This window comes from Sturnira hondurensis, unplaced genomic scaffold (genome assembly GCF_014824575.4).
Source record: "Sturnira hondurensis isolate 20B ecotype Veracruz unplaced genomic scaffold, ASM1482457v3 Scaffold0000396, whole genome shotgun sequence".
In the NCBI taxonomy this organism is placed as follows: domain Eukaryota; kingdom Metazoa; phylum Chordata; class Mammalia; order Chiroptera; family Phyllostomidae; genus Sturnira; species Sturnira hondurensis.
Window position 1 is genome coordinate 5892734 of NW_028073027.1, and position 13947 is coordinate 5906680.

The following is a 13947-nucleotide window of genomic DNA, read 5'->3' on the forward strand; positions in this document are numbered from 1 at the left end:
GTTCCTCCCTCTCTGCAAGGCAGATCGAGGGCATCGCCTTCCACAAATGTGGAAGCGCTAGAATATTAGTGACTGAGGAATAATACTTCTTCTCAGGAAGCATCTCTGATGAAAAGATAAATGAATAGACAGATGAACAACCCAGCACATGCTGTCGTAGTCCCACAGAAGTAGGATGGCCACACGTCCCAGTCTGTGCCAGTTGCCCTGACATAATGGTTAATAGCCCTACCACCCATAAATTACAGGGTCATCTACAAGAACCTGCTCAAGCAGAAAAGGTCTTAGACATTCATCTTTCCCACAATCTTATCTCAGACAAATGAGACTGGGATCCAGGGAGGGCCTGCCCGCAATTACTCTTGGATTGTGTACCTCTGCAGCCTGTCCATTCCTTCCCATGGGGGAGGAGTGGAGGAGGGGAGCCCGTATCTTGCTGATGCCCCTGCCTCCATCCAGAACTCTCCTTTCGGTGGACCTGAGGCTCATTTCAATTGTCAAGGTAGGGCCACACCAAGCTACATCTGCCACAGACGAAGCCACAACCATGGTGCTTGGGTGGTGGAGACCATCCTCCCCGGAAAAGAACAAGAAGCCAGATCATTTTTTAGGTTTCTCCTGCTCCCACGGTCTAAGCTTCTCAAAAGACTGGCCAAATCTTCTCTTCAGTCAAGTACTCACAGACCACTTTACCACAGTGGTTGTCCATCATTTCTCTGAGAATATTAACACCCTGTGACTTTTTTAAGGGGATGAATGAGGGTACCTATCTTACCCTCATTCACCTAAAGCACAGGTAGCAAACACAAGGCCCACGGGCCGAATCCGGCCCTCCACCTTGTTTTATCTGGCTTGGCACCTTGTTTTTACCTGGTGGCAGCACCAAGCTCCTTGCTCCTAGTTAAGGAGTAGTTACATTTATACAGTCCTAAAATTACATTCAGCCCTTTGAAGGCAACCATGAGTCTGATGTGGCCCCCCCCATGAAAATGAGTTTGACCCCCCTGACTAAAGAGATTCATATATAGCAATGATAAAAGCAGCTGAAAACTTGTATTTACAATGTGCCAGGCATTGTTCTAAGATATATATATATATATATATATATATATATATATATTCCCATCACAAACAATATGAATGTCTCCCCATTGAACAGGTAAGTACATTGAGGTACAGAATGGTTATGTCACAAAGCCAGAGAGCAAACAAGCTGGAACATGAACCAGGCAGGCCAGCTTTTTAGCCACCCTGTTCTAGTTTTTTCCTGAACATATATAAAGATATGTGTTCAACATTCCTATAAGAAATAATCACCAGGTCAGTCAAATCTCAGCTGTAAAACACTTGAAGTTCACAGAGGAAGGTGCTATTTAAATATAAGAGGTCATTTCACCTCGACTTTATAGCCCCCTTTATCAATATCACTCAGCATCGTAAAACCACAGGTGTGTTGGGGTGCTCTATAAAAACAGGTGGTTTTGTGGGCTGTGTTCACACTTATGGAACCCCATGTGTCTGGGCTTGATTACTATGTGCTTCTTGGTTACGTGGGATCTTCGGTGGCGGATGGGCATGAAAAGAGTGAGGGCAGAAAGAGGAAAGCAGTGGTCCTCCTCCAGGGGACCCGCCCTGCCTCAGTGTCTGCCCACCAGCCTCTCCTTTCCCAGGAGTCCTCCTCTTTCGTTCCTTTCCTCGTTTTCCAGAAGGACCAGGGATCGCCCACTGGCCTCTTTTCCCTTTCCATCTGCTGCCCAGTGGTGGAACCTGCCTGCTTCAATCTTACTTATTAACTGCATGTAGATATGGCAGACTGCGATTGCAGTGGAATTATTTGGGAGCTCGGTATCTCACTCCTTCCCACGAACCTTACCCTGGGAATTGCTTTGTACTTGTGTATTGCCATGTGGTGGTGTGTCTTTAATAACCATCAATAAAGATAGGCCTGGGGAAAACACGGACAGCGACAGACTCCTCTATATTCACTTGATTGCAACAGGGCGGAGCTGTCTGCAGGGGCACCCTGGGTGCCCAGAGGTCGTCACCAGGGGTGGTCCAAGCTAACCCACCCCTGTGGATCAGCAAGAAAACTTGGGAAAATATCCTGATCCTCTGAGGATTCCATCAAATTGCCAACAAAATATACTTTCTGAGGCCAAATCTCAATGCATTCATTCTCCAAATATTTGAAAGTTAATTCAAGTTCGGGTAATTGGAAACTGGATGGTTTCAACCCCTGACTGTATTATCTGACCACCCTCAGCAAAGGTTCACTGGATACAAAGAAAATAAGCTAAGACCCCTCCCTCCTGTCCAGATGACAAGTACTTCTGGACACCCAGGCTAGGTCTGTCCCGGGTGACAGTCTCTAAGGGTAGGTAAGGAGGGTGTAGAGGGTCGAAGAGCCACCCCAGCCAAGGATGGGACTGTTGGGCCCTCAGTGACCATGGGAGCCCAGCCAGATAAAGGCCACAGCTGGACATGTGTGACCCACCACAGCTTGGCGATCTCCTCAGGAAGCCAGTAACACTCTGGGACTTTATCAGGAGCCCTGCATGGGTCAGGAAAGCCTGTGCACGCCAGCATGTCACAACAGGCCCCCCTCCCGCGCTCCTCTCAGATTTCAGTCAAGGCTGGCCTTGGAAGTCCGGCCCTGTGAAAGGAGCAGTTCTTTTTCTCCTCCTCACGTACTGCCTCATCCCAAGCACTGCCCCCAACCTTTCCAGTGTATGGGATTTTAGGTTATGCCCTCAGTCTGCAAGGGCCCTCAGTCACAGACCTCATTTCCCTTCCTGAGATCTTCCCAGGAAAGCGCGCAGAAGACGCTGGATGATGAATTAAGCAGCACTAGCCTCCATCCAGGAGAGACGACGGGCCTCACCTTTCTCAGTCTTTTCCAGAATCTGCTCAATCACCTTCACACTCAGTGAGACTCCTTCCCCTTACTCCCTGCTCTACCACCCCCGACTTCTCCCCATGAGGAAGGACTTCTCCTCTTTGTTTCAAAGATGTATTCTCTGGATTACTAATATTCTATACCAAATTGTCCCCTCTGTTCCAGTTTCGGGAAATCTTATTGCCTGTGACTGAGAAAGAAAAGTTTGTTCTCTCCTGGCCTCTCACTTCCCTGCTCAGCCTTGTCTCTAGAGCACTACTTTCCAGAAAGCTCATCTATCCTATACCCTGTGAGCCCAGTAGCCCAGGACCCAGCCAAGTGCCTCCTGCACTGAACACTAGTCTTTTCTCTCCTTCCCTGGGCTTCCCACCAAAGCCCCTCTAAGGCTATCTATGATGAAATGCCGTAATGAACTAAAAAGGGCCTTGTTGACTGTCAAGTACCACAAAGCAGGGAAACAGGTACCTCCTACTCTGTGGAAGAGACCAGAAGGTCCCCACCAAGCTAGGATTCACCAGTCTTAAGCTGCAGTTGTGGCAGCTGCCTGGAACGTCTTCGTTCATGCTGTTCCCTAAGGCTGATATTTAAAAGAATATATATTTCACATGCAAATACCATTTATCAACAACTTGGAAAATCCCTTCCATTTCTCACCTTTCCTTTTGTTAAATGTGAAGTCACCCAGCAGCCTGATGTGGTCATGCTCCAGGGCCTTCACCACATTAGCATCATGCCTCCTCTGGTCCTAACAAAAGCTGAGTATTGATGGCACACAAATTGAGGCAGTGGAAATCTTCTCTCCCACAGTCTTCCTTTCAGAGCACAAATAAGGGAAATAGGTTGGGATTTTAAGAATGCAGAGATGACACGTGGCATGGCTGGGCTTGGCGTGGCTTGGCTGAAGGAGAGGCAAGCTGACTGACTATTCTGTGTGGCCCCTGCAAGTGGCTTCCTATCTCCTGGAACTCAAAAATCGAGGTCTCTTCTTTTCCTGAGGTCAGAGAGTGATGAGCAAATCCAAGAGAAAGTCACAATGCAGTGAGTGTGGAATTTAACCACGCTCTGTACTGGGCATATTCTATCATACCACCCAACTCACTCACCAGCATGTAGCTCAACTGGAACACCCATTTGGGTGGTAATGCTAGTCATTTGCTATAGATATTTCAAAATGTTCTCATATAGATACAGTGGGGAAGGTTTCTAGACTGCTGGGCAGGAAACTGCCGCCTATTCTGGTTGTGCTATATACCCTCTCTGGGGATATTGCTTGACCTTGGCCAAGTTACTTCTTCCTGGGCTCAATTTTCCAGTGCACTCAATGAATGGGCCAATTCAGCCACTTTTTAGGTCCTTTCTGCCTTTCCCTCCCCTTTCCTCTAAGCTGAGAGATGATGCAAAGATAATAATGATGGTGATTTTAATGAAAATATTATATACATTCATTCTATATTACTTTTTGGCCCTAAGTTTTGCCTACACTGTTTTCCTGGCTAGCTGGTTTTTTGAGAAATTCGATCTGCTATCACCATGTGAGAAACTATGAGCAAGCCAAACAAATGCCCATCCTGGGTTTGAAGGGGCTGGGTTTTGCTCCACCTTCCTGAGCCTTCCAGGGGCCCCCACAAGCACAAGCCAGGGTGTAGTTCTCAGCCTTTTACACACAAGGGCACAAGTCAGATCCCTTAGGAATGACCTCTGGCATCCCTGGCTCGCAGGCTTGCCTCACTGCAGTGCTGCTCAAAGGGTAAAAGGTTAGCCGAGAGCACATTTAGACCCTCCCCACTAAGCTCCTCTGGCCAGGCCGAATGTGGGAGTTAAGGGCGCCCTGCCCCCATCCCCCTGGGAAAGGCTTTCTTGGCAACCACCCTCTTACAGAGCCCACTGGGAAGTGCACATTCCCGCGGTCTCACTGGCTCTAGTCAAGTTTTCCAAGAGGCAGTGAGGGTGGCGGAAAGCACTACAGGCTGCTGTTAGCCAATGTTGAAAGCTTCTGTCTCCCGCCTCCGCCCCCAGTTTGCAGTCCGAGGTCTCAGCTTGGCCAGGAGCCAACTAGGCAGTTTTGTTCAGAAGAAGCAACTTATTTTTATCAAGGTGGAACACAGAGTTGCAGCTGTTTGTAATGCCTCTGCCTGGCAAGCAGGACTCTTGCTCCAAGTTCCAGGGAATCCTCTTCTCTCCCTAGACACTTGGTTTTCTTGTTTATCCCTTTTGTCACCCCAAAATTGGGTACAGAGCAGCTATAGTATCACAGAATTAAGAGACAAAAAAAGAGTTTTGGAAATTCTAAGTGTCTTTTTTAATGTGTCTATTTTCAATGCAGGTTTGGGTGGTGATCGCAGCTCTATAAACCCTAGTCTAAACTAACCCGGGACCACAGTGCTGTTATGTGATGGAAAGAGCCCCCAGCTGGCTTCTGGCTTAAAGTGCTGTAGACCCTGTGCCAGATCTTTGCCCTCTCTGAAGCTCAGTACCCCCTTGTCAGTAGAGACTGTCTGGCTCCACCCCCTCAATCTTTTGAGGTTACAAAATGTTTTGAAACTCTTGTTGAAAGCTATGGACCCTCTCTTCAGGAAAAAAAAATAACGCATTTGTTTATTCTTTCAAAAAATATTCAAAGAGAGACATTTTGAATTCCATTCCATGGGCTTTATAGGCTCTCAGGAGTTCATCCATGGACCTTAAGGTAGGAAGTCCCAGTTATGAATTCTGCTGTGATGAACATATATGGACTCTTATCTAGAACAATAATAATAATTCTAGTAAAGGATCATAAAACTACCAGTCAGGCAGGTGCCAGAAAACGAAGGCACAGAAGCAGTCATTATGGAGGTGATCTTGGGCTTCCCTCCCCCTCCGTGTGCCCCCACCCACCAGTATGGCACACGCGCAGGCAAAACCGTGAGCACAACTGGCCTGAAATGTGCTGTTTCTGGGCACTCTGACTACAGGAAGCCGGCTGTGGCCCTGGAGAGATGACAAACATCTCTTTTCTACCTGGGACTTTATTTTTCTCACGGTCTCTGAAAGGGCTGCGATCAGGTGATATGTGTGGGACTGCTCCCCGGTACAGGTGCGGAGCAGGTACCAAGGGGAGGAGAAAATCCGCCCAGTGTGTACTTACTCAAGGGCTCTTTCAATAGCTCTCCCAGGATAGCTCTTGGCAGGGCAGAGACCACGTCTCTGGCAGGCTGCAGGGAATCTGAGTGTGAGAAAGTCAGTCAAGCGGAGGAAAAGGGGGAAAAAAAAGCTTCAAGTCCTCAGGCAAAATACCTTTTTTTCCTCCTTCTCTTGCTCTCTCCCTGTTCTATAGCTTTAAACCAAACCCACAAACCATTCCAATACTTCAAGACAAAGGGAACTCTCACTACAGATGCATTATTTATTTTACAGTTTAAAGCAAACAGGTGAAGCAATAAGACAGAGAGAATCCTCCTTTTGGGGGGCAGAACAGGGACAGAGAAAACTTACTGGGCAAGATACAGTGGAAGCCACACCTGGTGTGTGGCTGGTCTCACAGTGGGATCAAAGAAATGACCGCTGAAGAACAGGACTCAATTTTCTCTTTGCTTTAAGAGAGAAAGGAGGATGACCAAAAAATAAAGGCTGCTCCGATATAAGAGGAGCCCTCCAAATCCAAAAGTCTACTCTTCAGTTTAGGAGCTTAGTTCTCCATTTGAGAAGGGGTGGAGAGAGTATCAACTTGGTGCTATATTCAATGCCCATTTAGTCTGCAAGCACATTTGCAAAGCAACTTTCTTTTTAAATGGTTAGGGTGGAGGGCCAGCAACTTCCTGGGTTGTTTTTTGTTTGTTTGTTTAGCCCAGACACAAATTCATAGCAAATTTTTGGTTACTTGACTGACCCCTCTGTCTATCTAAAAATGTGTGTGTGTGTGAGTGATTTGCTCAATCTACCAGCCTAAGCACTCCTAAAGTGGCTATAAACGAGTTGCTGATTAACTATCTGACTGAAGGAGGCTGCTGTAGGCACAAGACCCTGACTATATTCAACGTTCTCTATATACCTTTAAGGGGTGCCAAATCCTGAGGAGATGACCAAGTCAGACCCACCGCCATTCAAAAAAAGCTCTTGGGCTAAAAGCTAGAAGAACAGAGGGTGGCATACCCAGCTCGTTGATTAGGGCCCAAGAGCAGACAGCAGTCAATGCCATATCAGAGCTTACTGGAGGAACTGGTCCTCATAGATTTGAGGGCAACTTGGAATGGGTTAACATGCTTCCCTGGGGAGAGTTTAGTTCTTTGGAAGAATCTGGGTCAGAGTATTTAGGCTGTTTTTAAAAGTCAGATGCTAAGCAGAAGCATTTTGGGAACCTTGCAAAGTCTGTGTGGCAGAATGGAGAGTAACTTCATAGGCTCATCACCTTTCACCAAGAGGATTTTAAACACACAGGAAAACTCCACTATTTTCAAAAGCAACAGACAATATTCTGTCATCACTACTTTTCCATCTGTTTAAAATAAAAAAGTCCTACCCCACAGGCCCAGGCTGCAGGTCAACAAAGGAGGCGTTGTTCATCGTTTCTTCAGAACATGATAGGGCACGGCCCACTCAGTGTGTACACACACACACACACACACACACACACACTCCTAGAGAGTAATCCAAGGGCAAGAGTGAGTAAATCAAGCCTGCAATGAGGTAAGATTTGGCTGCAGTCTCAGGGCTGTCCTGAAAGGTGTAAATGAGGCTTCGAAGATAAATATGGTCAAAGTCATAGTAATTCCTTAGACTCCAAGTTGCGGAGATACATTGCATGAAATGATAGGCAGGTTTCTGCTGAACTTGGATCATTGGACAGGGTGCAGTCAATGCCCACATGAGCTGGTTCTGGGCAGGTGCTTCCGGGTATCAGCCTACACCTGTCACTTAGGAACCTCCTTTACAAGCTTGAACATTTTAACTAGGCTGACTCCAAACCCTGTAACTCACTCTTCACATTTTTGCCAGAGCCATCTTTCTACAGAATTCTGCTATTCCTTCTCTGCTCAAGAGCATTCCATAACTCCCCATTGTGTAAAGTTAAGTCCAAAGTCCTTTAGCAAAATGTCTAAGGATCTTGTGACATGGCTCAAGACTCTTCCTTTAGTCCCTTCTTATACTCCTCCCAGCCATACACCCTGGTCTCCAAATCATGTCCCTGAATGAGGACCTCAAGTTCCACAGTTTACACAGTTAAGGCCATAGGCACTCTCATGGTCCCCAGCCCCTCAACATTTCCAATGACTCAAACCCTATTTTTTAAGATACAAAGCATGAACAACTTCCTCCAGGAAGTTTTCCAGGATATCCCAACTTATAAGTAATTTAATTACCCTAAATCTCCCCCAGTATTTTAATTCTATCCTGACACATATCTGTCTCTACTGAACCTAGGAAATACCAGAGAAATATACACTGGGAGATAGATGTTAGCTGCACTTACAAGTACAGCATTTCTAATCTGCGGGCTTCCTGAAGGCAATAACTGTTTTGCTCATCCTTGTATTCCCCAAGTAGGCCAACTGTTGCCCATACAGGAATGCTTTAGTGTTTTCTTTAGATTCTCCTGATCTCTCGGGCCATCATCACCTAAGCCCCAAACGAAGGGAATAGTAGAGAAATACGTAGTCATCAATCAGAAAATCAGGGTTTGTCTGCTTCCAGAGTTGACTGGGAAATCCTTGTAGACTGCCACTGTATCCCTCAACGTGGTAACCCGGGAGTTTAACCGTGTCTGGCATAGTGTGGCGTTTCATAACGAAAGAAAAAGAGCAACTTGCACAAGGTCACCCAGAATCAGGAACCACTGAATCTCATCCGGGAGGAGATCTGGTGAAATCATTTACATTATCTCAGTGGGGAGTTCAGAGGAAGGAAGGAATGAAGTGTCTGAGATATGTGTGCCAAGCCTTCAGCAGCCTCCAAGCCGGGGGAGGGGGAGGAGGAAGAGGAAGGGGCGACATCAAACGAGACGCCTGGGCTGCCCCTAAGCTGCGCGCTGAGTTCCCGGGAGGCGGAAAGGGCGGAGGGGGTGGGCAACACTGGCAGGCGAGCTGGAGGGAGGGAGAGCGGCAGCGGTGGCGGCCGGCTGGCCGGCCGGGGCAGTGTGCGTCGCCCGCCCTGCGCGGCAAATCCCCCAGGGAGTCCGCCGCCAGAGCCCTGGCGCTCCCGGCCCGGCGCCCGCCACGTGGCACCCGGCGGCGGCGGCGGCAGCTCCTCCCGGCGCGCGGCTGGGCCAGCCGGCAGCACGCAGCCGCCCGCGCCGCCCGCCTCCTCCCGGCCGCCCGCCGGCGGCCTCCCGGGTGCAGTGAGGGGGAGCTGCTCGGCTGCCCTGGACCCCGGGAAGAGGCGGGTGGCGCGAAGCCGCTTTAACCGCAGTCGCGGAGCTGAGGCTGGAGGCTGACCCGGCCGCTTCCTAAGTGCGGTCAGGCATCTCGTGACCGCGGCGGGCGCCGGAGGCCCCGCGGGGGGAAGGAAGGAGGGTTGGCCCGGGCAAGGAGCAAACAAGAAGGCCCCTACCCACCCCCCACCCCGGGCTGTCGCTAGTGAGGCTTTCGGCCGAGTTAAAACCCCAAGCCTGAAATCTGGGGTGGAGTGGGGGTTGGAATAATTCCCCACTCTCCACCCTGGGGCGTGCGCTCCCCGCCCGGAAGGGCTGACCTTGGCGGGGGGGAAGGAGGGGATGAGGGGTGGTAAGCGCCGGGGCTCCGCTCCCAGCACGCCGCCCCCTCGGATTCCTGGCCCGGCGGGGGCTGGAGGAGGGGGCCCCCGGACACACGCACTTACACACACCCCACACCCCACACGCAGCGAGCGCCAATGAGCCAGGGCCAGGGGCAGGGGGCGGAGTTTTCCCAGGCTCAAGCACAGCAGCTGCTATTTACCTTCTTGGCTTCTCCCAGGGACCAGGAACCAGCCCCCGCGCGCCGCCGCCCGCCGCCACCCCCCTCCTCCCTGCCCCCGGGGCGCGCTCACACACACTCACACACGCACGCACACATACATCCTCTCGGCCGGGCCGCAGCCGCGGCGGCAATAAAACATCCTGGCACGTGCTTCGGCTCCAGGCGCGCCCTCGCCGGCCGGCTGATGTCAAACTGCAGCTCGGCTGGTGTAGCTCTTAAAGGGCCCGCGCGCGTCGGGTGCCGAAGCTGCACCGACCGCCCGCGGGGCGAGAATGAGGGAAGAGGCCGCCGCGTTACTTGCCACCTCTAAGAGCCTGTGGGTGGAAAGGGAAAGGGTGTCAAGAACGCGATTGCGTCCTTGAGGCATTGCCATTAAAGACCCACTTGTTCATCTTTCATTTGAAATTCTATTTTCTTTCTGCCCAGTTGGAAATTATTCTGATTGTTTCTTGGGGAAGAGGGGAGGGAGGGGGGTCCAAGCCCCAACTACTGAAGAGGAATGAGGGGAGCAATCAAAAACCAACTTGCTCTGAACAACCTGCAACTATAAAGTGAAGACATTTTTTTCCTTTTCTGTATACAAAAAAAAAAAAAAGATTTTTTGTCCTTCGACTTTCAATATCCCCCTCCAACGTATAGTCTGAGCGGGAAATAATTTAAATGTTTCGGTAACTCACACCCTTGCACACGTTCCTCCTGTTCTTTTAACTATTGCAAGTATAATCTTTTAGCTCTGCCTTTGTAAACCTTTTAAAAATATTTTTCAAATGAACTTGTTACCGTCAAAGCAGCTCTAGCTCTTTTACACATCTGAAAGGAAATAAAGAGCAAAGGCCCTAGCCCCGAAGAAATAAACTAGACTAGAGCAAAATCAATGCGGAAAAAAATCCTGCCTAAACCAAAGCCCAGCAGGGATAATACCAAAGGGTTAAAATCCTTTTGATTGACGTTGTAGCCTCCGGTGCCCCGGGCTCAGGCGCGCGCCATTGGCCGCCAGGCCTTGTGCCTGGCGGCCAATGGGGGGGCGCGGTCCACGAGCGGTGCCGCGTGTCTACTCCTCCTATTGGCTGAAAGTTACTGTGGGAAAGAAAGTTTGGGAAGTTTCACACGAGCCGTTCGCGTGCAGTCCCAGATATATATAGAGGCCGCCAGGGCCTGGGGATCACACAGGATCCGGAGCTGGTGCTGATAACAGCGGAATCCCCTATCTACCTCTCTCCTTGGTCCTGGAATAGCGCTACGATCACCAAGTAGCCATAAGATATTATAATAAACCGTCAGCACTTGCTCAGTAGTTTTGTGACAGTCTCGAGTAAGAGGGACATAAGACAATTTTTTCGTTTGAGGGACTCCAAAAATAAAATTCTCTAGGGATTTAAAAAAAAAAACAACAAAATGCCAGCTGATATAATGGAGAAAAATTCCTCGTCCCCGGTGGCTGCTACTCCAGCCAGTGTCAACACGACACCGGATAAACCAAAGACAGCATCTGAGCACAGAAAGGTAAGAGCAGTACCTGTATCTCTCTGCAACCCCAGGAAATTAAGCCCGGGTGGGGGGGGGGGGGTCTTTTATCTCTAAAAGTCCTCTGGGGTGAAATGGCAGATCACGTGGAAACTGGGGGTCTTATTATTTTTTAATTTCTTTGCAGTCATCAAAGCCTATCATGGAAAAGAGACGAAGAGCAAGAATAAATGAAAGTCTGAGCCAGCTGAAAACACTGATTTTGGATGCTCTTAAGAAAGATGTAAGTGGATAATGCTGTTTTGTTTTTAATTCAAAAAGTGAAATACTATTTCTCAGGTTCGAAGAATGAAATCCCCTCTACGGTGGATCTTCCCCGCCAGCACTACGTATTCTGAGGCGGGAGAGTCGGTCCGCTTTAGCTGGGGTCGGGGGAGGTCGGCGCCATGGGAGGGACCCCCAGCACTCTGAGGCTGCTGGCAGGCGTCTCACTTGCCTTTTCTTGCCTCTTCTGTGCAGAGCTCGCGGCATTCCAAACTGGAGAAAGCAGACATTCTGGAAATGACAGTGAAGCACCTCCGGAACCTGCAGCGGGCACAGATGACGGGTGAGGGCAGCTTGCCGCGTCCCCCTCTGCGGGCGTCCCTCTCGCCCGGCGGTGATTTCTTCCAGACTTCCGCCCGTGGTTGTGAGAGGCATTCAGCTACATTTTACAGCCTTGGCTCACGCTTACGTTCCCACGGTCTGGGGCTTATTTATAGCCACAACTCCAAGTTGTTACTGTTCCGGAAAGGGAGGGAGAGTGGTTGCAGTGGCGAGGGCGGCGGGCAGCTTGGCAGTGGGGAAAGCGGGTGGGGGCAAAGGACTTAGAACTGTGGCGGTTTTGAGCCACGTAGAGCCTGAGGGTCTTCAGGTTTAGCACTCCCTCCTCCCTCATGAACAGAAGGGGAAGTGAGGTTCGTATGTCGGGGAAGGGCATTACCCAAGGTCACATCGCACGGTCTGGGGGTGCACATCTAGGGCTGAGGTCGGTTTAAATCGAGCAACTGGGAACGGAGAGAGGGAGCGCCTTGACTTAAGTCGCCGAGGTAGTGTAGACTGGTGCACGGTTTTACTAAACCCACCCGTCCTAGTCGCCCGCCAAGGGGACCTCCCAGGGCGGAGGCGGTCGCCTCGGGGCCGGGGCCTTTCTTTGACCCGTCTGTCTCCTTCTGTCTTGCAGCCGCGCTAAGCACAGACCCGAGCGTTCTGGGGAAGTACCGCGCGGGTTTCAGCGAGTGCATGAACGAGGTGACCCGCTTCCTGTCCACGTGCGAGGGCGTTAACACCGAGGTGCGCACGCGGCTGCTTGGCCACCTGGCCAACTGCATGACCCAGATCAACGCCATGACCTACCCCGGGCAGCCGCACCCGGTCTTGCAGGCGCCGCCACCGCCCCCGCCAGGACCCGGCGGCCCGCAGCACGCGCCGTTCGCGCCACCGCCACCGTTGGTGCCCATACCCGGGGGTGCGGCGCCCCCTCCCGGCGGCGCGCCCTGCAAGCTGAGCAGTCCGGCTGGAGAGGCGGCCAAGGTGTTCGGTGGCTTCCAGGTGGTACCGGCTCCTGATGGCCAGTTTGCCTTCCTCATCCCCAACGGGGCCTTCGCTCACAGTGGCCCGGTCATCCCAGTTTACACCAGCAACAGCGGGACTTCCGTGGGGCCCAACGCAGTGTCGCCTTCCAGCGGCCCTTCGCTCACGGCGGACTCCATGTGGAGGCCCTGGCGGAACTGAGGGGCTCAGGATACCCCTCCCCCGAAGTCCGCAAACCCCTCTCTCTTCCCTCGTGACACTAAACAGGAATTTGGACTCTGGGAGAGAAGAGGACTTGTGATTTAAGTGGTTACTTTTTTTTAATTTCTAAAAAGTTACTTTTTGTAGAGAGCTGTATTAAGTGACTGACCATGCACTATATTTGTATATATTTTATATGTTCATATTGGATTGCGCCTTTGTATTATAAAAGTTCAGATGACATTTCGTTTTTTACACGAGATTTCTTTTTTATGTGACGCCAAAGATGTTTGAAAATGCTCTTAAAATATCTTCCTTTGGGGAAGTTTATTTGAGAAAATATAATAAAAGAAAGAAGTGAATGCTTTTATGTCTTAAAACTGATTATTTCAGAATCTATAAAGAACGTTCTTGGCAGAATTTGAATTACAAGTAATCTGAGAATTCAGGAGTTGGCTCTTGTTATTCAAAGAACATTTTTTAAAAAATCGTTTCACCATGAACTAAATTCCATGTAATTTGCAAGAACCCATCTGATATGGCTTCTCTGATCAGTTTGTGGTAAATCTTTGAAAGGATTTCAAACACTTAGTCACAGGTGGGTAGGTCATTCAGTGTATTTGCTCCAGAGGAAGGTTGAATGGGGCTGAATTCTCAAAGTTCCACGATCTGGTCCCGTTGCCCAGGTCACATTAAGGGACACTCCTGAGCATTACTCCCCTGGGGTAGATCACAAACATCTAAAGTAAAAAACACTTAACTGCTACAGCCTCCAACCTTCAAGGGTTAGAGCCTCCCTTTAATTAGCCAATCCTCAGGGCCAGCTAGCCATCCCCTTGTACCAGCATCCAAAAGTTTGACTTGCCTCTCTGCACCCTCTTCAAGCAAGCTGAGAAGGTCAACAGA

The 13947-nt window shown here is 50.0% G+C and overlaps 1 protein-coding gene across 1 annotated transcript; it reads left to right on the top strand.

Annotated features, from left to right (window-relative positions):
* The first annotated feature begins 10955 nt into the window (after positions 1–10955).
* Positions 10956–13409, top strand: HES1 (hes family bHLH transcription factor 1). Its single transcript, XM_037040088.1, has 4 exons — positions 10956–11307; positions 11456–11551; positions 11788–11875; positions 12491–13409. Exons 1-4 carry the CDS (start codon positions 11200–11202, stop codon positions 13039–13041), a joined length of 843 nt encoding a protein of 280 aa, XP_036895983.1. The 5' UTR covers positions 10956–11199; the 3' UTR covers positions 13042–13409.
* Positions 13410–13947: the final 538 nt, after the last annotated feature.